This window comes from Dendrobates tinctorius, unplaced genomic scaffold (assembly GCF_039654945.1).
Source record: "Dendrobates tinctorius isolate UK_male_01 unplaced genomic scaffold, ASM3965494v1 ptg000043l, whole genome shotgun sequence".
Lineage (NCBI taxonomy): Eukaryota > Metazoa > Chordata > Amphibia > Anura > Dendrobatidae > Dendrobates > Dendrobates tinctorius.
In genome coordinates this window covers 7,653,120-7,680,570 of record NW_027361711.1, presented here as the reverse complement: position 1 = coordinate 7,680,570, position 27,451 = coordinate 7,653,120, and the positions used below count along the sequence as shown (strand labels likewise).

Below are 27,451 nucleotides of genomic sequence, written 5' to 3'. Positions count from 1 at the left end.
AGATCCAGGCCTTGTTCATTTTCACAAAAGTAAGCCGGTCAACATTATCGGCGGATAGTCGCATGCGACGGTCTGTTACCACACCACCTGCAGCACTAAAGACACGTTCCGATAATACACTGGCAGCAGGGCAAGCCAGCACCTCCAATGCATACTGGCTAAGCTCTGGCCATGTATCCAGCTTAGAGACCCAATACTTGAACGGGGAAGAGCCGTCTGGGAGAACACTAACAGGGCACGACAAGTAGTCTGTCACCATCTGACGGAAACGTTGCCTCCTGCTGACTGGAGCCGTCTGTGATGGTGTAGCCGTTTGTGGCGGTCCCACAAAACTTTTCCACATTTGGGCCATACTGGCCTTGCCTTGTCCTGTGGCACTGCCTCTGCTACCTCTTTGTGCAGAGCTTCTTCCACTGCCTCTACCCACATGACTGCTTTGAAAAGCACTACCAGCAACACTTGTGGGGGGAATGGAGAACATGATGGCCTGCACAAGTGTTTCTTGGTACTCCCGCATTTTTTGCTCCCGGTTCAACTGTGGTATGAGGCTTTGTAAGTTGTCCCGGTAGCGAGGATCTAGGAGGGTGTACACCCAATAATCAGCCGTGTGGAGAATGTTGGCGATGCGGCGGTCATTTAACAAGCACTGCAGCATGAAATCAACCATTTGCTGCAGACTGCCAACTGGACCGGAAACGCTGTCCCCAGTTTGAGGCAGCATCTCTGCCTGCTCAGCATCACCCCACCCTCGCTGTACACACTGACTACTAGAGCCTTGTGTACCTCCCTCCTCTGGAGAGATGTGTTCCTCCTCCTCCATTGACTCCTCGTCATCCTCCTCACTAAGTGTCCCCTGCCTGGGCCTTTGTGTGGAAGCACGTTGCGCAGACTTGCCAGAAGCAGATGGCATTTCTGACTGCTCATCCTCGACCTCTTCAAAAACCTCCTCACTTAGTAACATAGTAACATAGTAACATAGTTATTAAGGTTGAAGGGAGACTTTAAGTCCATCTAGTTCAACCCATATCCTATCCTAACTTGCCCTAACATGTTGATCCAGAGGAAGGCAAAAAAACCCCATGTGGCAACAAGTAAGCTTCACATTGGGGAAAAAAATTCCTTCCTGACTCCACATACGGCAATCAGACTTGCTCCCTGGATCAACGCAATATTAAGGAAACTAGTGTATATACCCTGTAATATTATACTTTTCAAGAAGGGCATCCAGTCCATTCTTAAATTTTAGTAGGGAATCACTCATTACAACATCATATGGCAGAGAGTTCCGTAGTCTCACTGCTCTTACAGTAAAGAATCCGCGTCTGTGAGTATGCTTAAACCTTCTTTCCTCCATACGTAGAGGATGCCCCCTTGTCCCCGTCACAGGTCTAAGAGTAAAAAGATCATTAGAAAGCTCTAGTGCTTGTAAGGTTGTTTGAAGCAGACAGATGAGGGGGACAGTCATGCTGATTAGTGCATCATCTGCACTGGCCATCCGCGTGGAGTCATCGAAGGCACGCAAAACTTGGCAGATGTCCCTCATAGTGGCCCACTCAGTGGTGGTGAAGTGTGTCCGGCGCACAGTGCGACTTGTTTGCGCCTGATGCAGCTGGTACTCCATTACTGCTGCCTGCTGCTCACACAACCGCTTCAACATATGTAACGTTGAATTCCACCTGGTGGGGAGGTCACATATGATGCGATGTTCTGGCATGCGGAATCGGCGTTGCAGAGATGCAATGCGCGATCTTGCCATGCTGGAACGCCGCAAGTGAGCACACTCTAGGCGAACCTTGTGCAGCAGTGCATCAAGATCCGGATAGTCCCTCAGAAAGCTCTGCACGACCAAATTGAGCACGTGTGCCAGACATGGTATGTGAGTGAGGTTGCCTAGGCCCAGAGCTGCCACTAGATTTCGGCCATTGTCACTCACTACCAAACCTGGCTGGAGATTCGCTGGCACAAACCACACATCACTCTCCTGCTTGATGGCATTCCAGAGCTCCTCTGCTGTGTGGCTCCGATTCCCCAAAGAAATTAATTTAAGGATGGCCTGTTGACGTTTGGCCACACCTGTGCTCATATCTGGCCTAACAGGCTCACGCAGTGCTGATTCCGAGGAACTAGAGTAGGAGGAGGACTCAATATGTACAGACTGCATTCCTGCAATCCTTGGAGTTGGCAGAATACGTACAGAGCCACTCTCCAGATCTGTACCCGGCTCCACAACATTGACCCAATGGGCAGTGAGGGAAAGGTATCGTCCCTGTCCATGGCTACTGGTCCACGCATCGGTGGTCAGGTGGACCTTGCTACTGACGGCATTTAGTAGCGCATTTTTAATTTTTCCCTCTACATGCTTTTGCAGGGCAGGGACAGCTTGCCTGCTGAAATAAAAGTGGCTGGGCACATTGTATTGTGGAACTGCCAATGACATAAAGTTCCGGAAGGTGTCAGTCTCCACCAGCCTGAATGACAGCATTTCAAGGGCCAGTAGTTTGGCAATGCCGGCATTCAGAGCCAGTGCTCGGGGATGGTTTGCCGAGTATGGCCGCTTTTTCTCCCATGCCTGTGCTACCGATTGCTGGTGAGTGGCCTGGGAGTGTGCTGATGACTGCGAATGTGGTTCAGTGGGTGGAATTTCACTGGGTCTCTGGACAACAGTGGCAGTGGTTCTTCTATGGCGTTCCAGTGAGGAAGCTGAACCAGCTGTGTGTGAGCTGGAGGAAGAGGCCCCAACACGAGCTGAAGAGGTGGTAGGTGCTTCTGAAGGTTGGCCTACATCTTCAGTGTGTCTGTGTAACTCCACCTCGTGCTTGGTACGCACATGTTTCCACATATTTGTGGTATTGAGGTTGGTCACATTTTTCCCTCGTTTCACTTTCTGATGACACAGCTTGCATTTGACAAAGCAAATGTCATCTGCAACTGTGTCAAAAAAAGACCACGCACTGCAAGTCCTGGGAGCGCCCGTTTTGTGTTTTGGAAGAGGATTGCTCTTCACGGGTGCCAAAGTGGAGGCTACAGGCAACCAAGTCTGCCCCCGCCCTCTCCCTCCTCTTTTGGCCGTTCGGGGAATCTCTTCCTCAGAGCTGCTCCCACCACCTTCCTGTGGCTGACGCCATGATGGGTCAAGGACCTCATCATGTCCACTCCCCTCTTCAAGCACCGGCTGGTCCTGGGTTGTCTCGCCAGCACCGTACGCACCAGAAATTGGCAACTGAGTCTCATCATCATCTGATGCATACTGAGGTGTGCTGACCATAGGCACTGGCCCACCCGCCTCTTCAGATTCAGAGGGACAAAGCAGTTGCGCATCACTGCATACTCCCTCTTCTTCACGCTCTAGAATGCTGCTTGGCTGGCCACCTCTTTCCAAGCCAACAGATTCTGAGAACAGAAGTAAAGATTGAGATGGCTCCTGTCCAGGGCTCTCAGACTTGGGAGGATGCGGAAGTCATTGAAGTGGATGCGTTAGCTGCCATCCATCCGACAACGGCTTCAATTTGTTCGTCACGCAGCAGTGGGGTACGGCGAGGTCCTACAAAGCTGCGCATGAAGGACTGTTGCCTGGTAAAAGTGGGGGATGCCGGGTCACTGGTGGCCGCAGCAGATACCGAATCCCCACGTCCTCTCCCTGCTGAATCCCCCTGTCCTCTCCCTGCTGAAACTCCACGGCCACGACCACGTGCCTTAATCCCTGCCTTCTTCATCTTGGTAGACTGATAAAGATAGGCATAAAAGTAAAAAAGGGGTGGCTTAGTGTTCTTATTCCTGAACACCTGCTAACCAGTATAAGAAACACTAATTTGGCTAAGAGTGTGTGTACTACACTTTAATATGATCTAATGTGGCCTAGACAACTGTAAAGTGGAGTGTTTGGTGAACTTTATTTCCTTTTTTTTGGGTGGGGGGAAAGGAAAGGATGTGACCAAAGTTTGAAAGCTATAGTATCACAAACTTTTTGGAGCGATTACAATGCAGGAAGCTAACCTACAATGCAATTGATGAGGCTCCAAAAAATAGGGTGATACTAGCCTGGCTGGCCCTGAAGGGCACAAGCCAGCAAAAAGGCTCCTCTATCTAATCCTATATAGTGTTTGCAACCAACCAATGACAATGGATGCGGTTGGAAGCACACTAATATAGGAGCAAAAATCTGGCTAAATTTGCTGCAAAAAAAGGACTATGTATGAGGCAGTGATGCACGCTGAGAGGACTACAGCTAGCGGTGGCTGTAGAACACACTGCAACGTGAGCTGCACTCACACACAGAGAGACCTATCAGACAGCCAAAAACAGTGCAGAGAAATGGGCTATAGCACTGAAAGGCTGCTGAAAGGCTCCGCTGTCCACTCCTTTAGTGTTTGCAACCAACGTATATGGATACGTATGGAAGCACACTATACAGGAGAAAAAAAAAGCAGCAATAAAAGAAAAATGTGTATGAGGCAGAGACACACGCTGGCCGGCCTACAAGCAGACGTGCCTGCAGGACACACTACACAGCGTGGGTCTGCACTCACACAGCCCTTGCAGACAGCTGTGAAAACAGCGCTGCTAGGGAAAAGCAAGCTACAGTGGTGGTTTATGTAGCCTGGGTTAAGCACTATATGTTTTGTGGAATCGCTATTTCTAACTGTCCCTCACAGTCTTCAACAGCAGCCTGTCCCTAACTGAATTCACAGCAGAGTGACCAGAAATGGCGGCTGCAGCGCTTTTTATGGTGCATCATGACATCATTTCAGCAGCCAATCACAGCCATGCCAGTAGTTAACATGCCTACATGCCTAACAGGATATGCCCACACTTCTGAGGATCCCCATTGGCTGAATCAAATCGAGCGGGCTCCTAGCATTATGGGAACTTCCGATTCCGGTATTCGATATGAAAAAAGTATCGGAACTAAGTATCGGAATTCCGATACAGCTAATATCGGCCGATACCCGATACTTGCGGTATCGGAATGCTCAACACTAGTCATAACCAATATGGAGAAAAAAATATGCAGTATACAAATTTGCTTGATATTGTTTTCTTTTGATCCAAGGCCTTATAGCTCCATCTAGGTCCATAGAGCCAGTAGTAGATCCAAACACTAAGAAGCAAACTCCCTTGTGTGATACAGAAATCAGAACTTCAGTGTGTTGATATGTACTAGAAGAAATTGTTAATTGTTTGGGATCATGTTCCTTCGTTTCTCTTTTGGTACACGGTGGCGCTATGGCTGGCCGCCACACATATGGCCAGCAAGTGTATAAAGAAGTGGACAGAGGATTTGGGTTCATACTGGAGGTTGAGACCAATGAAAAAGTGTATGTGAACGCGGCCTTAGTCAACTTTGGGAGACCCCTCAAAGAAGGGGATTGAGTCTCCTTCTGCAAGGAAGATTGCCCTCGGCGCTACTATGCGGTGGTGGTTACCCTATGCTCACCAGAGGAGATGGAATTGTATGCGGGCCCAAGATCGGCACGTCCGGTCCCCCACGTTGTTTCTACCTCTCAGGCCCCCAGCGCAGCTGCTACACCATGGCAGCCTGTGACCTCTGCGGCTTCAGAGGCACCCCCATCCTGAAACCGGGACTGGGGTTCCGCCACGGATGGAGCAGCACGGGATGCAAGCCACTGAAGAAAATGTTTTTGGAGTATATATATTTTGTTAAGAATCATAGAATCATAGAATCGTAGAGTTGGAAGGGACCTCCTGGGCCATCTGGTCCAACCCCCTGCTCAAAGCAGGATTCGCTAAATCATCCCAGTCAGATGTCTGTCCAGCCTCTGTTTGAAGACTTCCATTGAAGGAGAACTCACCACTTCTCGTGGCAGCCTGTTCCACTCATTGATCACTCTAACTGTCAAAAAGTTTTTTCTAATATCTAATCTGTGTCTCCTCCCATTCAGTTTCATCCCATTGCTTCTAGTCTTTCCTTGTGCAAATGAGAATAAAGTTGATCCTTCTACAATGTGACAGCCCTTTAGATATTTGTAGACAGCAATTAAGTCTCCTCTCAGTCTTCTCTTTTGCAAACTAAACATTCCCAAATCCTGCAACCTTTCCTCATAAGACAGGGTTTGCAGACCGGTCACCATTCTGGTCGCTCTTTTCTGAACTTGCTCCAGTTTGTTGCTCCAGTTTGTTGTGCCGTTACACTTAGGCTACTTTCACACATCAGGTTTTCGGCGTCAGGCGCGATCCGGCGTCGTGCCGGAACGCCGGATCCGGCAACTGTTTCGTAAAACCGGATGTGACGGATCCGGTTTTCTGCCGGATCCGTCTATTTCTTGACAGACAAAACCGGATCCGTCTCATCCGGTTCATCCGTTTTTCTATCCGTTTTTCGACGGATTACGCCGGATCCGGTTTTTAAAATTGACCCTTGTGGCCTTCCGAACGGGATTGGCTACTGGAAAACTATATATAGCATGTTCCTACAGCCCTTCTTTGACAGGTTGTAGAGGAGAAAGTGCAGGTTGGAGAGAAGAGCAAGTTACTGGCGAAGATGGATGTTGTCATTGGAAATATTTTGAAGAATTTGGCGGATTTTACAGCGGAGGCAAATCGTTTGAGGGTGATTGTTCTGGAGAAGGAGAGAGCGAGACAGCAGCGCATCAGGCATCGTAGACGACGTTTGTGGATCCACCCCATCACAGCCAAGAGAATGACGCGTGGGGTCTATTCTACACTATGCATGGACCTTCGACGAAACCCGGATAAATTTTTTGGATATGTTAGGATGAAAATGGAGAATTTTGATTACTTGGTGGAGCGCATTGCACACCTCATAAGAAAAGCGGACACCTATTGCCGCTTCTCTGTTTCACCCGCAGAGCGTCTGATGGTGACTTTAAGGTAAGCCACATTTATTGGATATGCTCGCATCAGAGCACACTTTCACTGCAATCTTGTTAGTGGTAGTTTGTATCTCCAAGTGTTATAGCTGAGTTTTGGTATGTAATGCTGTGATTTAAAACTAATTGATTGTTTTTTAATTCCCCACAGATTTCTTGCAACTGGAGAATCCCTTTCGTCACTGCATTTCCAGTACAGACTCGGGATTTCCACCATATCTGGAATAGTGAAGTACACATGCCGTGCACTGTGGGACTCCTTAGCTGAAGAGTTTTTACCAGAGCCCACAACAGAGAGGTGGATTGAAATTGCTGACAAGTTTCAACAGATATGTCAGTTTCCAAACTGCTTGGGCGCTGTGGACGGGAAACATATCCGCATTGTAAAGCCAGCTGGATCGGGATCGGAATATTTCAATTACAAGAAATATTTTTCAATTGTCCTCATGGCCATCGCTGATGCGGAATACAAATTTATTGCGGTTGATATTGGGGCCTATGGCCGCTCCAATGACTCTCAAGTTTTCAAACTGTCTGCCATGGGGCGTAAACTGTATGGAAACACCTTCCAGTTCCCACCACCTAGACCGCTGCCGCAAACATCTGGTCCACCTATGCCATTTGTCTGTGTAGGGGATGAAGCCTTCCAGCTGTCAGAACACCTTTTGAAACCGTACTCTAGCAGAGGATTGACAAGACCAAAACGCATTTTTAATTACCGCCTCACAAGAGCAAGAAGAATGGTTGAATGTACCTTTGGTATTCTGACAGCCAAATGGCGGGTCCTATTGACTGCGATCAACCTCAAGACAGAAACTGTGGACGAGGTGATCAAAGCGTGCGTGGTACTCCACAATTTTGTTATCTGCAAGGAACCCATTTCCATTGAGGACACCTCTGAAGAAACCACCTTGCAAGATTACCATGACATTACCACTAGAAGTTCTGTGACGGTTTCAGTAATGAGGGACAATTTTGCACTATACTTTGTCACCTCAAGGCAGAGTACACTGGCAGGATGACAGAGTGTGAAAGATTTGTGCCCAACCAAACTTGTGTACCTTCTGTACCAACAGTATATACCTTTGCCAACCAAAGTTGGCTATCTTGTCATGGTCTCTATTTTTAGCTTTAGGCCACAGGTGTGTACCTGGTTGTGTTTTATGCAAAGTATTTCACCTTTTAACAAAAGTTGTGTACATTGTTAGGAAATCACCAACAATAAACACAACTTTTTAGGTGAAATACTTTGCTTCAAACACAACCAGGAACACAACTGTGTCAAAAAGCTAAAATTTACCCACAGTTATATACCTAGTTTTGAATACCATTTCACCTTTTAAATACCCTGTATTTAACCTTTTTCGCCGCAGAAAGAAATGACAGACAACCAGTGTAAAATAATTTAACTTTTATTGAAAAATGTTTTTTTTAGTAAACTTTTTTAAAATTTTAATAAACTTGTTTAATAAAACTTTTAAACTATAAAACTGAAACCATAAAACTGGTCATTTTTATTTAAATACACACATTATAAATCTGTGTAGTGTGTGGTGGAAATACTGCTGTAGGGGCTGCGGGACACTTCGACACTGGGAGTGTGGAGAGAGGACTGGGATCGTGGTGGGGAAGGAACAGTTAGAGGTGAAGGTGTGGAAAAAACTACAGAATGGGTGGACATGTGGGAAGCAGAAGAGGTGGTGGGTGGTGGAGTGGAGGGTTGGGCAGGGACTGTAGGAGCAGATGATGTTGATGGCAAGTTGTATGGGGAAGGAGTTTGGTACGGGGCAGGTTGCTGGAAGTGGGGAGATGTCTGGTACGGGGCAGGTTGCTGGAAGTGGGGAGATGTCTGGTATGGGGCAGGTTGCTGGAAGTGGGGAGATGTCTGGTACGGGGCAGGTTGCTGGAAGTGGGGAGATGTCTGGTACTGGGGAGTTTGCAGGTACTGGGGAGGTTGCTGGTACTGGGGAGGTTGCTGGTACTGGGGAGGTTGCTGGTACTGGGGAGGTGGATGGTGCTGGGGAGGTGGATGGTGCTGGGGAGGTGGATGGTGCTGGGGAGGTGGATGGTGCTGGGGAGGTGGATGGTGCTGGGGAGGTGGATGGTATGTAATAGGAGGGGGAGGATGGAAAGTGGCTGGAGGGGGTGTAGATGTAATAGGAGGGGGAGGATGGAAAGTGGCTGGAGGGGGTGTAGATGTAATAGGAGGGGGAGGATGGAAAGTGGCTGGAGGGGGTGTAGATGTAATAGGAGGGGGAGGATGGAAAGTGGCTGGAGGGGGTGCAGGTGGAGGAACTACTGTGGTGGGAGGAGGAGGTTGGGAGGTAACTTGCTGGAGAGCAGCGTGGCATGAATGCATTACATGCATCTGCTGGGCAGGAGAGAGCGTTTCCATGCGCTCCACAACAGACCTGAAAAAGGTGTGGTTTGGCGAAGATGTTGCTTCTGAATGCATGGTTTGCAGAAGTGTCTTCACCTCCAGAATGCTGGAGTTGATCTGCTGATAGCCTGCGGAGATTTGCTCTGACAAGACTTTTAGACAGTTCTGGAAAGATGCATTCAGATGCAAGAACTCTGGCGCATAAGTCTTTTCCTGACCCCTCTGCCGCTGCCGCCCAGTACCCGCAGGTGTACTAGAGGTGGCAGGGGCAGAAGGGTGGGGTAAAGGGAAAGCGATCTCCTCACCAGCAGCTTCATGTAATGTAGGCGGCCACGATGCTCCTGTGCTGGTGGATGGGACAGATGGGTCGAATGTGTGGGAAGGCTGGGAAGGTGCAGATGTACCGGGGCGGTCGAAGTGTCCCTCGGTGCCGGTCTCCTCAGGGATCGCCTCAGAAGGGTCCAATCGTGCAGGCTCCCGAGTGCTGCTCACCGTGCTGTGGAATAAAGAGAAAAAAAAAACAATTAAAATACTGACATGGTATGGCCCTGGCTGAAAAAAAAATTTACATCTAACATTTGTTTTCACATGTGGTGTGTAATATTTACCTTCTGGTGACCATTGTTTCCCGGAGGAACGACAGGGCTTCTGCGTACTTGTACTTGCTCCTGCGTCCTCCAGATCCACTCGGGGCCCGCATCTCTTTATTGAACTCCTTCTTGAAACGATCCCTCACAGACCGTCACCGATTCACAATTCTGTTCCCTGAAACGAGAAAGGAGTGGTTAGTATACAACATCAGTGTTTCCCAAACTCCAGTCCTCATGGTCCCCAGGGGTCATGTTTTCAGGATTTCCATAGTAAATAGAAATCCTGAACACATGATCCGTGGGGACCACGAGGACTGGAGTTCGGGAAACACTGGTTTACATCAAGCAACCGGTACTGTATATACTTACGCTCTGTAATCTGGGCCCGAACATCGAGGTCATCCCAGCGGCCCACAAGGAGCGAACAGATTTCCTCCCAGAGTCGTCGGGTAACGATAAGGTCAGCGTGGCGGCAGTCAGCCATATTCCAGAGCGGCTCCCTTTCTCGGACGAGATCGATGAGGTGGTCCACATCGAGTCCTCCATCCTCACCGTCAGAGTCGGGAGCACGCTGTGAAGGCTGTTAAAGAAAAAGACAAAAATAACGCCTCCACATAAGAAATGAAATAAAAAGTGCAAAAAAACAAAGCAAAAATATTTATACTTACACGCTGGTGACCGCCGCGTTGCTGTCGCCGACGACCCTGGGAGGCACTGCGAGGACCTCTTGGCCGAGCACCAGATTGGGAAGACTAGAGAAGAAAACAAAAAATGTTATGTCTTTGGATGTAGGCATTTGTTTGCTGTGTGTGGTCTGCAGAACATTGTTTTCTATGTGTTGTGTGTAGTGTGATGTTGTGTTTCTGCGTTTGATGCAAAAAACTTACCAATTGTGAGCCCACTCCAGGTGTCTGTCCACCCCTTCCTTCTTCTTCTGGGAGCTCCTCTTCATCTTGTGAATCCTGTTTTGAAATAAAAGGCAATGAATAGACATATATTACAGAGAAGATGGATTTTGGAAATAAAAACTTACCGTCAAACGCTGACGATGCGAGGGAGGGCTCCCAGAAGATGATGTGCTGTCTTCCTGGTGGCCACACTCCATGCCTGTGGGTGGTGTTCCAGCTGCTGCCATTGCTGCTGCTGCTGCTGCATCTATTGGGCGGCTGTTGAATAAAGAGAAACAAAGGGCCAATGAATATCTTGATATTCAATAGCCCTAGTTTGGAGGAATGGGGGATTTGATAATTACCGTCTCTCATCTGCTGCTGGCCTCCCCTCCTCAGCATGTTGCATTTGCTGCTCCATTTGGGGTGGTTGTGGTGCTGATGGTGCTGCAGTGGTCTCCTGCCTTCTCCTGCTTCGCTTGGTTGCTTTCTTGGGTGGCATGTTGGGTGTGACTGTGGGTCCCACTGTCTTGCTTTTATATATGTCTTGTGGGCAGAGCTACTGAGCATGCTCAGACCTAAAAACCGGATCCGGCCGCCGGATCCGGCTTTCGCCGGATTCGGCGCATTGCGGCGCTCATAGGCTTTCATTGTGTGAAAAAGCCGGACGCGCCGGATCCGGCGTGTCCGGCTTTTTTGCCGGAGACAAAAAACATTACAGTAGCCGTTTTTTCCAGACGCCGGATTGCGACACATTGCCGGATCCGGCGAAAACCGGATGAAACGCATGGCCATCCGGCGCAAATGCAAGTCAATGGGGGGGAAACCGGATCCGGCATTGCATTTCGCCGGATCCGGTTTCTGTCAAAAGCGCCGGATCGCGCCTGACGGCGAAAACCTGATGTGTGAAAGAGGCCTTAGGAAATACAAAGAAGGGCTGTTCTGCATCCTTCAGAGCAGAGTAAAAGCCCTGATGTTTTCTCCTCAAAGGATGGAGGAGTTGCGTGACCTGATCTTGTCATAAGGATAATTTTTGTATGTTTGACCTGGAGGACTGCGAGCTGGGTGTTTTATTTTTGGAGCCTATGGACGCTTCCTGTTTTGTTGCATCTGTTGTACCTATTCTGCTGGAAAAGCAGGACTTGACTCAGGAACTGTGTATCAGGGTACAGAGGTACCATTTTCAAAGGAAGGGGGAGGAACATCTCCTTTTAAAGAAAAGAAAAGGATATGGACTTGACTCATGTAGCATTCTTTTTCTGCCTCTAATATTGTTGTGTATATAATTATGTATAAATTAAAGTTTACAATGGTTGGAGACAACCATATTAAAAGGAAGGAGGTATGTAAGGGGATAGAGAAATGTCATTGTTACACTGTTTGTGTTTTATCTTATAATAATGCATATGCTTTTTGGTACTGCTACACAATATTGTGTATTATCATTATCTATGCCACCTTGGTACTGTTACATCATTGGATGTATTACCTTTACTGTATTATATGTAATGTATATATTTATGTGCTGTTATAATAGTGAAAGTGCAGATCTTGGGTTGGCCACTAGATGGGGGCATTCTAGTGTTCAAGGATCTCAGCTAGTGTGTAGTGAATAGTACAGGAAATGGTTAACATAGGAGGGGCTGCTGTGTGGTAAAGCTAGATACAGGAAAGGTTATGATCAGAGGGCTAGGGACACCCAAATTGTCCACATGGGCGATTGGCCCAGGATGCCACAGCAGTCACGCAACCTGTAGTGAAGAGAACTCCAGTCATCCACAGCTACGGTAAAGGAAAATCAGCAGGCTAGAACAGTTGGAAAAGCTTCAGGATGTGGCACCTCATTGCTTGGGCAGAAACCCTGGGAGCAAGGGCAAAACGATCCATGGACCCCACGGAAGCAGTGAGAGCATACAGTAAAGACGTGGTGCAAAGTCAGCAGGCAGCACAGAAGGGCAAAAGTCTCTTACAGAGGTTTTATACTCCGGAGATTAACTTCTGTCGGGGGGCTAAACAGACTGAGGGAAGCATGCCCATAGTAAAGCTGCATAGAGAATCCGTTGAGGAACCATAAGAGATGGTCCAATCTGGGCACGTACTTTGTGACCATGAAAGTAGTGTAGGGAAAGAAAAGGAACATTGTTTGGTGAAGCCTGTTATAAAGCATGTGAAGTCTGTGGATGTGCTGTGCAAAGAAACCAGTAAAGATGTTAATGTTGAAGTTGAATTAGACTATGTCTCAGTTTCTTCTGACCAATTTGGAGAGGATCTCCTACAGCGAAAAGGAGAATCTGAAGTAGCTGGACCTGTAGGCACAGGTATGCTGACAAATAGTGTATGTGATTTTTCTGTGAGGGTAGGCCAGGACACCAGAGCCCTGGTGTCCTCGGCTATGACTAAGGTTCTGGCCGACCCTTACACTAACACAGGGGTTGTCACTCTCACAACCCCCCATGTAAGCAATTTCTCTGACTCTGTTCCTCTTCTTAAACCCAAAGAAGACCGTATTGTGCTCTTTAGCTTTCCAGATTTTATTATAATCATGGCTAATGCATTGACAGATAGGTGACTGGCATAGGTATTAAAATTAGCTAGTCAACGAGCCCGCTTCATAATTATCACTGTCACTGATCACCTGCCAACTCTCGAGTGAGGAACGCAAGCTGGGACCAAGGTCAGTATTGACAGGGGGAATATCGGTGACCCTGTTACAATGCAAGCTTTCGAGTAAGTTGTATGTATTTCTATTTTAAACACATGTAACCATACTTTTTTTTACCAGCTGGACAACACCTTAAGAATTAAGCATACGGCAGAGATTCATACTTTTGTAATGGAAAGAAACAGTAATAAAATAATTTATATTCATATAAAAAGGCTGACAGCTAGGAAACATAATCCTAAAATTAATTGCTACTGTCTGATTTTTGTAATCCTTTCAATTGAGAAAATGAAGCGTGATATAGCCCGCTGTTTAAGTACTATTAACCTCCTTGCCCTATGCCTATAACAGAAAGAATAAACCTCTCAACTGTTTCATTGTGCAGTGATTACAGCTCCCATCTGATGTTCTGGGTAAAAGGCAACCACCTGGAAAGAAAATAGGATAGATATGGCATATAATGGTTATTCCAGGGATTCCCTAGGCACACACATGACGTCAAACAGCGGTAGAGGGGATTTTTCTAGCTGCATAACTTTTAGATTGTGTGAGCATAGAGATCACAATAATACCAACCATAACTAAAGGCATAATGCTCCTGCAGGAATGAATGGTTGTTACAGATATGGTTGCAATTTTTTTGTGTGTACTTTCTATTTCATATTTCATATGTTCTGCTAATGCTTCAGTAACACAATAGTGTATTAGAAGTTATGTATAGTATATGCTGAAATAGTATACAATCTACAAGGCTACATTGGGTAATACTAAGGAAACAAGTTTAAATGATTGTGTATAACTACTGTTAAGATATTAGTTCCATTCCGACCCATTTCTCTGCAAGGCAATTACATGACCATATATTAGGGCAGGTTAGGAACAGGTGCATACATTACTGGGCAGTAATTCCTAGCAACCTATGTAATTTTCCAGTAATTTTAGGCTCCGTAAGGCACCATGGCCATTTGACTTTCATGCCGGCTTCGGACTCTGTTCACACTGGGGAGTCTGATGTGCAGTCTTAGATGTTCCTGTTGCTCAGCCTGAGTTTGGGTATCGGTGGTGGTTTGTTCTCAGATATTCAGCTTTGCAGGAGTTAACTTTTTGATTAGTTTCAATTGAAAACTGAGGCTGCTGGGAACGCCTTATCCCTTTAAGTATGGCTCAGAACGTTCCTTGATGCTGACTATAGCATTTGTGTGTCTCTTGCATACTGGTCCAGTGCTGGAGTAACTGTTGATACTCAAATCCATATTTAGGAGTTTGGTGAAGTATACTTTGTTGTTCGTTCATTACCTGTCACACTAGGCGATCCTGCGTCCTCCCGCCCGGCTCGTCGCTCGTCTCGCCACAGGAAGCCCCAGCAGGAAGCTGACAATGAGAAACGGTCCAGCCTGTTCTCGCGCGATCAGCGATAAGCAGCGGGGGAGCCGGTCAGAGGTAAGTATCACACACAGCGATATCGCTAGCAATATCGCTATAACGACACAAGTTATAGCGATATTGCTAGCGATATTGCTTAGTGTGACTGGCCCTTAAGTTCCTCTGTGCGCATACTGGGCATGCTCATGAGACGATCTCCCATTGGAGATCGGGAGTCATGTGCCCAGGTCCTGCTCAAGATCTCATTGGTCCATCTCAGAGATCTAGAAGGTCCCGCACAGCTATAAAAAGTGCGCATGACCGTTCGGCCATGCGCTAGTATAGACTATACTTGCTATGTGTGAATGGTGACGGATGTATGATTCTGGTGACTGACTTATTAAGAAACCCCTTCCCTCTGATATTACGTATGTGGATAGGGAATTAGTTCAGCAGTCAGCGCCAGTCAGTGGCAAGCCTTAGGCCACTGTGCACACTTCACCTCTGCGCTAGCATCCGACATTGTGCCTGCTTTGTAGCTGTGTCGTCCTGTGGCAGTGTCCTACGCCGCGCTGCAGTTGCAGCCCTTCTTAGCGCTCGCAGTAGCGACGCCGCACACATGGTAGGTCTAGAGGGATGCAGCTCCTCTGTCTTAGGTCCTGCTCCTGTGACCTGATACCGTGTGTGCATTTACCTGGGGCCTGTGATACTAACAGGCTCAGTGTTTTTGTATGTTTATGTTGCAGCACCTCTGTGTGTGAACAGAGCCCGCTTTGAGCACTTCGGGTGAAGTCTAACCCGTGCGCATTATACCGCCATATTGCTTGTCTGTCATTACCTAGCAGCGGTGTAACATCTACTGCACGGTGGACCCCGAGCGGTGAACGCACTTTATTATTTATTTTTATTTAGTGCGTTACACGGTCCTAACACATACATATTATATTTTGATTGCATCCTTTTATTTTTCCCGTGAAATTAAAGGATTTGTTTTGTTTCATGACTACTTCACTATAGGTTTAGGGAGGCAAAAAATGCAACTGAGCTCTCACATACCCTCCTGGGTTCCAGTACTGCCTTTTGCCAATGCTCTGATCTCTATTGATTAGCTGCAGAAGTGACGATAAGTGTTGCAGCAAATCACTGAGCTCAGAGACTCATGTCAGTTACGTCAAAAGAGCTGCTCATCTCAGTGATTCAAAAAGGAAAGCCAGCTCACCTGACAGAGTTTGAGTGTGGAGCTCCAGTGTCGCCCTGACCAGTCTTAGAAACTGCAGAAATCAAGAGGAAAGTCGAGTTTCAGGTAAAACCAATGTGTTTATTTGAAAAAATAGATTTTTAAAAATACATCCTTGACGTGAAAAATAGAAGGGGGGTAGAGGGTAATGCAACGCGTTTCGAACGCTACTCAGGTGTTCTTTGTCACAGCTTCCATTGTGGAGTGCAGTCAACCTTTATATATATATATGCTAATTGCAAGCAGGTGGAATGATCACACCATGTGTGATTAGGATTAGAGATCAGCGAACATCGTCAGCTCCCCTTTTATTCGGCAAGCTATAGCACTTACTGAAGACGCTGCATCGGGAACCCGGATACACTCCCAATGATCAGCTGTTCAGTGCCGCAGCTGCATGTGTCACGGCTGTGGGACAGTCACAACACAAAGTCTCTCCATGCATGTGTTGTGACTGTCACACAGCCGCAACACATGCAGCTTCGGCGCCAAACAGCTGATCATCGGGAGTGTTCCAGGTATACGGATTCCTGATCGTACAGGTTCTTCGGTAGGCGCAAAATAGTGTTACTGGCAAGGGGTTTAATATAAGTGGATGTTATGATCCTGCCTTCCAGAGTCCCTAATAATTGAAGATCCAAAAAATGAAATTGTGTTTTTATGAGACATATGAGTAAATTGGAGATTACAACTGCTATTATTGTTATATCCGATGATGTCTGGCATGGCAGATACATCGCCCTCCTTAGGGGGGTGATCACATGAGTAGATCGCGCGCTAGAATCACTTTTTGGGTTTAAAATTTAGACACCTGTGTTCCCCTAGTTCTGAACATACGCAAGTAAATTATGCTTCATTATTTACAATATTTGCTAAATATATTTTTCTCATGTTCTGTAAATTTATTGTTACATTATGTGTATTGGTTTTATTGTCAATTATATTTGCATCTACCCTTTTCCTTCCCTATCTTGCTTGATTTGGTTTTCCTCATTTGAAAAGTGCAATTATGCTGACACTTTCCATCCCAGCGCGCAGCCACCCATTTACTCTCACCTGGTGTGAGCATTCCACCTGCTTGTAATTAGATCATACAGTATATATGAAGGTTGACTACACTCCACATGGAAGCTGTGACAAAGAACGCCGGAGTTGTGTTCAAAACGTGTTGCATTACCGTCTACCCACCACCCCACCCTTTTTATTTTTCACGTCAAGGATGTATTTTTTAAAATCTATTTTTCCAAATAAACGCATAGGTTTTACCTGGAGCTGGACCTTCCTCTTGGTTTCAACTCAGTGATTGGCTGCAGTATTGTCGAAGAGACATGACTGCTGCAGCCGCACAACAAAGTACAAAGTAGCAGTAAGAGATAATGCTGGAATTCAGGAGGGTCTGATTTTTTGTATCCGTGTGCCTGTGAAGAAATAATCTTTGAAATGGACATCCTCTTTAAATGGAAACTGTGCTTTCAACAAATTCAGTAGTGAAGGAAAATACAAGAAACATTCTAATATAGAGTATATTAGCAGAGAAAACTGCTTCCTTCTCCACTTATTGGTCACTTCTTCCTCTTCTCCTTGCCTCTTGAACACCTTCTTGATCTGAAAACGTGAACTGCTAGCTCAGTATGGTATTATTGCAATGGATTATATACGGCACTGACAAAGTCATTGGAATACGTGCTCAGGTAGGGTATCCATCCCAATATCAATGTAAGTAAAAACTTGGCACTCAAAATGTATTGTGTTGAAAAAAAGGTTCCAATTTATTTTGTATACAGTGATCAATTAAACGTTTTCGGTCTGGGTATACACCTTCATCAGAAACTATGGAGATATACAAAAAAAATGTGTCAAAAAAGTGACAAGTGCAAATGCATCAAAATAAAGTGGTGTAGACGAACATAAAAATTGGTTGACCTCATTGTATAGTTAATAGTAGAATCTTTCATACAGTATGATCACTAATACAGCCAGGGAGAAAATATTCAGAGTCACGGCTCTTCCAAAAATCTAGAGAGAAGATTGATAAAAATGTGATCATCAAGTGATCATCATCAAGTTTGTCTGATATTACATGAAGAGACAGAAGGACTTTCACAAGTCTACATCCACAGAAAATCTGTGGGTTGTTCTCAAACAACTTCCCTGTTGAGTACCTTCAAAAACTGTGCACAACTTGAGATAAGTGGATGAAAAATGGGTAAAGGTTTGAAATTCAATTTTTTTCCCCAAAAAAATCTGATTCATGGTGAACATACTCCCAGCTAATAGCAATAATGAAAAGCTTCTAATTCCCAAGAAAATACATGTAAGGCTGGTTTCACATTAGCGCATTTTCAGCGCGCGCACGGCCGGGGGTAGCTCCGCCCCCGATCCGGCTCTCTGCCCGGCGTGCCCGCCCCTTCCTTGTAGCGCCGCCTCCTAGCGGACAGCGGCGCCTGCGATCGGCGCACCCTATCTTTAGCATAGGGTGCGCCGATCGTGCGCAGGCCGTGCGCTAGTTGCGCTTTGACCTGCGCTGCGCACTTTTGACGGTGCGCCGTGCGCGCCAAAATCAAACTTTTCGGATTTTGGCTCGCACGGCGCACCGTCAAAAGTGCGCAGCGCAGGTCAAAGCGCAACTAGCGCACGGCCTGCGCACGATCGGCGCACCCTATGCTAAAGATAGGGTGCGCCGATCGCAGGCGCCGCTGTCCGCTAGGAGGCGGCGCTACAAGGAAGGGGCGGGCACGCCGGGCAGAGAGCCGGCTCGGGGGCGGAGCTACCCCCGGCCGTGCGCGCGCTGAAAATGCGCTAATGTGAAACCGGCCTAAAACACTATGATATCTATTAGATATCTATTCAAGTTGTTTTGAAGTCATTAATGCAAACAGCTTTATTAACGTTCAGGTGACCTCAATCAATACATATACTGGAACACATATTGCAACATGCAATGCAGTTTTGGACTTTGTAAGCTACTTAAATTGTATAAACAGTCCTGAAATTGTGTCTTTTTTGGAAGCAGATGCATACCTTGCTGGTATTTAAACACACATGGTGCAAATGGAAGAAGCAGTCACTTTTTCAAGTGGGGAATGCAACAATTATCCCTGTTTTGGGAGAACCATGAGCCTTGATTTTTGCTAAATGAAGAAGCGATTGCTTTTTCACAATCCATCCAAAAATCACCCACTTATTTACGAAGACAAAACAGGTGCACTGTTTTGAATGTGAAGAAGTAATGTCTTCTCAGGCATGAGTGAAAAAAAATACCATTTCTCAGGATCTACAACAGGTTTACTGTTCACTGAATAATTAAGAAATTACAAATGCCTTTTATCAATCCTTCCAAAAACTATCCCTATTTTTAGGGAGCAGGAACAGGCTAGCTATTTTCAAAGTGAAGAAGGAAAATCTTGTCACTATAGAGAATGGATAAGTTTACAGTAAGTGGAATTGAATTCTACTTGCAGTTTACAAAAATCTGTAATTCGACAAAATGCGAATATTTTTGTAATTTGCTTCAGCGCCAAATCAGCAAAATGGCAGCCATATTACTATTGGGCATGTAACATGTATTTGATGGTTTTATTTACTTGCAGAGATATACTATTCCATAAATCTTTTCACCAAATTGTTCCAACCTTAATCATGTCATATTGTGTTTTTGTTCCAAATAGAACACAAGAGGGATTCGGTGTGGGGGAGAAGATAGTTCTCATTACTTTCATCACAACAGTCATCCTGATGACCATTCTGGGTAACCTTCTTGTGATGGTGGCAGTATGCAGGGATAGACAGCTGAGGTGAGTCACAACTTGGATCTTCTTACTAATATGTTAGAAGGATATGCACTTGTTAAATGAGCTAATCTGTAATACTACTTGGTACTGAGAATAGCTTCTCCTGAATCAGAAGTCAGCAACCTATAGGCAATACCTCCCAACCGTCCCGGATCCAGCGGGACAGTCCTGATTTTGACCCTCCCACAAGCTGTCCCGCCTGGGAGTCTAATTTTCCTGAACTGCACTGAGAGAAGCAGCACTCCCACCATGCACCCCATACTCCCCCCTCCCAGAGAGACCCACCGCAGCCCCTCACAGCCAGCAATGACATCGCTAGGCTGTTCTCTTCTGTGCGCACAGGACCTGTGATGAGGTCACAGGAGGGGAGGAGTCAGAGGTCACATGACCAGGGTCCTCGGTGTATGCTGGACTCTGCTGTGCTGGTTGTCATGTGCTGGATGAGGGGAAGTTTATGTGTGGGGTCAGGAGGGGTTTATAGGGTGGATGCAGCGGAGCTGTGTGTGTATGAGGTGGATGGAGTGGAGCTGTGTGTGTACAAGGTGTACGGAGTGGAGATGTGTGTGTACGAGGTGTACGGAGTGGAGCTGTGTGTGTACGAGGTGTACGGAGCGGAGCTGCGTGTGTACGAGGTGTACGGAGCTGAGCCGTGTGTGTACGAAGTGTATGGAGCGGATTCGCGTGTGTTCGAGGTGTACGGAGTGGAGATGTGCATGAGGTGTACGGAGCGGAGCCATGTGTGTACGCGGTGTACAGAGAGGAGCCGCATGTGTACGAGGTGTACGGAGCGGAGCCGCATGTGTACGAGATGTACGGAGCGGAGTCATGTGTGTACGAGGTATACGGAGTGGAGCTGCATGTGTACAGAGTGGAGATGTGTATGTGGTGAATGGAGTGTACGGAGATGTACAGAGCAGAGCGTTGTGCGTACGAGGTGTACGGAGCGGAGGCTCGTGTGTACGGGGTGTATGGAGTAGAGCCGTGTGTGTACAGGGTGTACGGAGAGAACCTGTATGTGAACCAGGTGTACAGAGTGGAGATGTGTACAAGGTGTATGGAGCGGAGCCGTGTATGTACGAGATGTACAGAGCGGAGCCGTGTGTGTACGCGGTGTACGGAGTGGAGCCTCATGTGTACGAGGTGTACAGAGCAGAGATGTGTACGAGGTGTACAGAGTGGAGCCGTGTATGTACAAGGTGTACAGAGCGAAGCCGTTTGTGTACAAGGTGTACAGAGCAGAGGCATGTGTGCATGAGGTGAACGGAACAGAGCCCTGTGTGTACGAAGTATACGGACCTGAGCCATGTGTGTATGGAGCAGAGCAGATCCTTGTGTGTACGGGGTGTATGGAGTGGAGCCTCATGTGTACGAGGTGTACGGAGTGGAGCCTCATGTGTACGAGGTGTACAGAGCAGAGATGTGTACGAGGTGTACAGAGTGGAGCCGTGTATGTACGAGGTGTACAGAGCAAAGCCGTGTGTGTACAAGGTGTACAGAGCAGAGGCATGTGTGCACGAGGTGAACGGAACAGAGCCCTGTGTGTACGAAGTATACGGACCTGAGCCATGTGTGTATGGAGCAGAGCAGATCCTTGTGTGTACGGGGTGTATGGAGTGGAGTCGCATTTGTATGGAGTGGAGCCGCGTGTGTACGAGGTGTATGGAGCTGAGCCGCGTGTGTACGAGGTGTATGAAGCAGAGCCATATGTGTACACATTTACAGAGTGGAGCCATGTGTGTATAATATGTACAGAGCGTGGCTGCATATGTACAAGGTGTACGGAGCAGAGCCCCATGTCTACGAGGTTTAAGGAGTGGAGCCATATGTGTACTGAGTGGAGCATGAGGTGTACGGAGCAGAGCCGTGTGTGTACGAGGCATGCAAAGTGGAACCCTGTTTGTATTGTCATGATCCCAGTGCAGGTTTTTGAGCTGCATGTCAGGGGTTAATGTCTGGAGCTCAGTGCAGGTTTTGACCTGCACACCTGGGGTTAATGATAGTGGTCTCTTTTTGGTTCTTGGAGAGCTTCTTAAACCCCAGGGAAGCTCCAATCCCTGTCAGTTATACTTTTGCCTTTGGCTGAGTGTGGTGACCTCTGTGTGCCTGTGCCTGTTCGTTGTTATAGCTTGTTTATATGGTTCTGACCCGGTTCTGTTCCCCGTTGTGAGTTTGCCTGTTGATTCTGTACCGCGCTACCCTCTCTCTGTATGACTCGTTGCCTGTGATCTGACTACTCTCTGCTCGCCCCTCTTGTACCTTGTAGCTGCGTATCTCTGTGCATGACTCATTGGCTACGTCCTGACTATCCTCCCTGTCAATGCCCCTTCGCAACTTTGTCTCGCAGTTACCCTGATAGGAGTTCTCTTGCAGCTCCTAGCTCTCTGGAGTTTAGGCCACGCCCCCAGCAGTCACGGCTTCAGGTCCTGCTGTTCTGAAGTACGCACCTACTCGGCTGCTGCCCGCTCCATAGGTATCTTTTAGCATGGTTCGCTTTACTCATGACACGCGCACTGGTTCAGTGAGCAAGTTCAGTGCGGTGTTCCTGACATTATAACTGACCTTGAATTTTTTTTTTTCTCTCCTCACTTCTGCAGCATGGACCCAATGTGTGCTTTATCTGAGCAGGTGAAATGCTTGACTCAGTCGCTGCAGAAGCTTAGTTTGGAACACCAAGCTCTGGCCTAGTCCCAATGGCGGGTTGACGACTCATTTCAGGGGGTGCTTTCCGTAGGCTTTCAGCAGGTGGGGAATAGAGATGTCATTTTAGGCCCACCCGAATCCCCGGTTAAATTGCCAGATGCATTTTCTGGTAACAAAGATGAATTCAGAGCATTTAAGGAGGGCTGTAAGCTCTTTTTCTCTTTGAGACCCGCTCCTCTGGGGATGAGAAACAGAGGGTGGGGGTGGTTATGTCCCTGCTTAGGGGGTCCCCACAAGCATGATCATTTTCGCTTTCCTCGTCTGCCTCGGAGAGAATGTCTGTGGATGCGTTTTTTGAAGCCTTAGGGCTTATTTATGATGAGCCTGATAGAGTGCGTTTGGCTGAGGACAAGGTGATGAGTGTCTGTCAGGGGGAGCACTCGGCCGAGTGGTTCTGTACTGAATTCAGACGTTGGGCAGCCGAGATTTCATGGAGTGATGCCGCCCTTCGGGGGCTGTTCCGTAGAGGCCTGTGTGAACGTCTGAAGGATGCCTTGGCACTCCATCTGACTCCCTGGAGGATGCCATGACCCAAGTAGATCGCATGGATCACAGACTATGGGCTAGAGGCGTTATGCAACTGGAAACACCATTCTTCACTTATTCACTTAACACTTATTCTTCAGTGGAGATGAGACCCGGACTCTTCCTATGGCTATGGAGGTGAGCGTTGTCACCTGTGAGGAAAAGGAAAGAAGACGCTGCCGGGAGAAGCAGTTGTGCTTCTATTGTGGGGAATCTGGACACTGGAAGAAGGACTGCCCCTCCTGTCCGTCATCCTCCAAGATGGCGGGAAACGACTAGGTCTGGGTAGTAGTCAAAAAGGCTACCCTTTTCCTCCCTGTCAATGCCCCTTGGTAACTTTGTCTCGCAGTTACCCTGATAGGAGTTCTCTTGCAGCTCCTAGCTCTCTGGAGTTTAGGCCGCGCCCCCAGCAGTCACATGCTTCAGGTCTTGCTGTTCTGAAGTACGCACCTACTCGGCTGCTGCCCGCTCCACAGGTATCTTTGAGCACGGTTCGCTGAGTCTGCCCCACTGTCCGAGCTTGGAGCTTACTTTTCCTGCGGACACAGGAGTACACGGCGGAGCCCCAACTAGCACTTTAAAATTCGCACATGATGTTCCACCGGAAGTGACGTGCTAGAAGTTGACCAGAAATGAGGTAATTTCGGGAGGAGATTGTGACAGAACCATGGAGGCACTTCAGGGAATGCTTCAGATCCATCACGTGTCCTCCGACAGCGCAGACAGCGGGATCACCTTGGACTCGGGGATGTCGGCCATGTGAGCGGATCATGATATGTCCTGTATAGGGAGGCTCAGGTGGGCACGACAATGGGAGCCGGGCTGCTATAGTATCTTTATAGACTCTTTCTTTCTCTCTGTTTCTTTCTCTCTCTGTTCTTTCTTTCTCTCTCTGTTCTTTCTTTCTTTCCCCTCTTCCTTTCTCTCTCTAATCTTTCTTTCTTTCTCTCTCTAATGTTTCTTTCTCTCTGTTCTTTCTTTCTGTGTTCTTCATTTCTCTCTCTGTTCTTTCTTTCTGTCTCTGTTCTTTCTTTCCCTTCTTTCTTTCTCTCTGCTCTTTCTTTCTTTCTCTCTCTCTCTGTTCTTTCTTTGTTTCTCTCTCTGTGTTCTTTCTTTCTTTCCTCTCAATCTCTCTCTCTGTTTCTTTCTTTCTCTCTGTTCTTTCTCTGTCTCTTTCTTTCCACTATATCTTTCTTTCTATCTCTCACTGTTCTTTCTTTCTCCCTCTCGGTTCGTTCTTTCTTTCTTTCTTTCACTTTTCTTTCTTTCCCATCTTTCTTTCTTTCCCCTCTCTCCCCTCTTTCTTTTTTTTCTCTCTCTGTTTTTTTTTTCTGTCCCCTCTTTCTTCCTCTCTCTGTTCTTTCTTTCTTTCTCTCTGTTTCTTTCTCTCTGTTCTTTTTCTTTCCCCTCTTTCTTTCATTCTCTGTTCTTTCTTTCCCCTATTTCTTTCTCTCTCTGTTCTTTCTTTCTTTCTTTCTTTCTCTCTCTGTTTTCTTTTTTCTCTCTCTCCTTTCTTTCTTTTTCTCAGTACCAGACAGTGTGCCCATAATTCCAGCCACTGTGCTCTCAGTACCGGTCAGTGTGATCAGCAGTGCTAAATGGCTGTGGTTGGGGTGTGGACATGGGTGTGGTCGGGTGTGGCCTAAAATTTGTCCCTCTTTCCCTTCTTCAAAAGTTGGGAAGTATGAATACAGCTGTTATGAAACTATAAAAGTAAAACTCCGAGTATGCTCTGTCAATTACCCAACTGCTTGTGGTTGTCTGTGCATACTGGAAGTTATAATTTCACAACAGCTGAAGTGCTGCAGGTTGATGATCAAAGCCATAAAGACTTTGCTATAGTAATTCTACAAATATGTTGGAACTCCTAGGGCCTGGACTCTTATGCTAGGGGACTGTTCTCACGTACCAATTTCTCCCCATGGACTGTGTGTACACAAAAAAATGACAGAAACATCTCCATTTTTGATAAGTCTGTGGGTCTGTGAAAATCATGTTTTGTGTGCTGTCCATTTTTTACATTGTAATAGATAGGAGAAGCTTTGCAAATTTTATTTTTGAAAATCACAGATGAAACGCTAATGGTAAAACTTTATAAACTGTCCAAGCGCTGATGAAAATTGGTCCGTTTTTTTCACACACCTGAAAAAAATCTGAATGGGGCCTTACTGTCATATGACATACTACTAATCGGAATCCTGTCTGCACATTACTGGAGTCTTTGTATCACAGAACAGAAAGTACTTGATAAGAGTAATGGGATTGTGTTTTAGAGACCCATCTAAAATTTATTAAACTGAAACTGAAGGAAACACGTCAATATATCTTCCTACGTGGAGCCAATTTTTATTCCTGGTTTTCTAGATATAGGACAAGGAATGTAGCAGAATATTTGGTAATGTGAATGATTTCCTATCACTAGGAATCAGACAATGAGACAGTCGATCTATCTATTCCTGAACCAGAAAACACCTTCTCCTCTGGAGAATTTCAACCACTAATTAAAGCTAAGAAATTCGCTATCATATTCTTAAATTCTTAATATATATATATATATATATATATATATATATATATATATATATATATATATATATATATATATATATATATATGACCTGACCCTTTCTTAAATTTTAGATACAGATATCATAGAAATTAGCCTTTGGTTGCTTTCGGGTTTCTTAGTTGAAACGTCAAGAAGAATTTCACATGCAATTTTTACCCTTTACTGTCTCAAGTTTTGTCTTGGCTGAGTTCGTGTATGTGTAGTTATGAAGAATGTTAGCAGTACTGGTTTTATAGATATGGTGTGCAATAAATAAGTGGTAGTATATGTAAGAACTACCTGTGTCCAGAAGACAGCTATTTGTGGCTCATATTTCTTGGAAGGTTTTCTCATCGCTCAGGTTGGGCTGTCATTGTGGCATCCTAATCCTACCAATATGGATGATGTTTCCTGCCAGTGCAAGAACAAAAGTAGAATGTTTCCATATAAATCTGAATCAAAATGCTGTGGAGGAAAGTATTCCATTCTGAAGTAATTGCCAGTTCTTACTAGGTCACAGTAATTTGTAATCTGCACAAGCAGAAATACAGCGGAGAATCAGATTATGTCTTTGACAATTGAAGGAAATAGAGATGGGTATGTAATAATGCACTTACCATCCATAAAACTAAAACTAATAATATAACAAATATATAGATATGTACAGACACTGCCCTCTACATTGACATCAAAATACTAACAAAAATGCAGGTGTTACACGCACCCTTAGTCTTGTATGGGTATGCGTGCTCCAATTTGCGGAGCCACTGGCAGAATGCTGAAATCCTTTCTCATGCTGAAATGTCATGGGAAAAAATAGCAGATCTGCAGTGACCCATAGTATAAAATTATAGGACAGTACTTGGCCGTGTTATATGGAAGTGTGAGTGAGCCCTAATGCTCCCAACTATTACAGGATGCATTGTTCCTGGAATCCAGAAAGCAAAACGTTTGTCAATCTTCAAGACATAGGGTATGTCAGTCAAGGTGATAGAGATTTTTGGCTACCTTTTTATGCTTTGATATTAGAACTGTTTGGATATTAGAGAATTAACATTTGGAGGTATGTTTAATTGGATACAATTAACTAAAGGCCAGGTGGTATGTTTGTATTGATGCCATAAAAAAATACATCTGCTATTGACTGCATGTCACTACGTTTCTTTAGCAGCACATATTATTTGCGCTGTCTGGCGTTACCCTTATGATAATGCCTAAGGGTGGAGTGATTTAATGATTGGCAGGCTCTCCTAAATGAAGGTGCATATAAAGATAATGGTCACTGGGTAGAACTACCTACTTTATTCATATAAAACAAATATTATAATCAACAAATAGCTATGAAGTGGCTTTCCAGGCTTTGGCTAAGTTTCTATAGTCGCTCCTTGTTTGCAGAATCCAGACTGGAGTCTCTTCTACCCTTTTCTATTTCCAACTGAAGTGGGCAGGGATTAAGCCAAAATAATGCAGCTTGTGGATGAGATTAAGTTAAAATCTATCAGGCAAATCAAACATGTAATCTGCGCAAAAAAGCTGCAAAAAACGATGCAAAAAAAAAAATGCAAAAATGTCACCCTCCCCCCCTTTGAAAAAACGCATCAAAACCTGCATTTTAAATAAAGTGTTTTTACTGCTAGGAAAGCAGGTTTTGTCTGTAAAGAAAGAAGAATACATAAATGCTGCATGTGAACATAAACTTATTGTTTAGATTTATCAAAAATGGTGCGAGAGAAAAATGGAGTAGCTGTGCAAGGCACCAATCAGATGTAAACCTTGACATTTCACACTGAGAAATAAGAGGAATTAATCCGATTAGTTATTAAGGAGATCATTTAACTTTTTCTTTGTACCAGTTTTGATATGTCTCCCCCTTAGTTCAGACAGTATAAATCTGCTGACTGTCCAGTCTGCTTTTTTTTTC

At 45.9% G+C, this 27,451-nt stretch overlaps 1 protein-coding gene across 2 annotated transcripts in view; it reads left to right on the top strand.

The window, feature by feature from the left end:
- Window positions 1-27,451, top strand: part of HTR4 (5-hydroxytryptamine receptor 4) — a 303,659-nt gene that overhangs the window by 180,758 nt on the left and 95,450 nt on the right. Inside the window, exon 2 of one of the 2 annotated variants that reach the window (XM_073575181.1) lies at window positions 19,635-19,760. In XM_073575181.1, the coding sequence (XP_073431282.1) occupies window positions 19,635-19,760 (126 nt within the window). Of the gene's footprint in view, window positions 1-19,605; window positions 19,761-27,451 lie in introns of those variants that run through there. The other variant, XM_073575180.1, reaches the window with a different exon arrangement.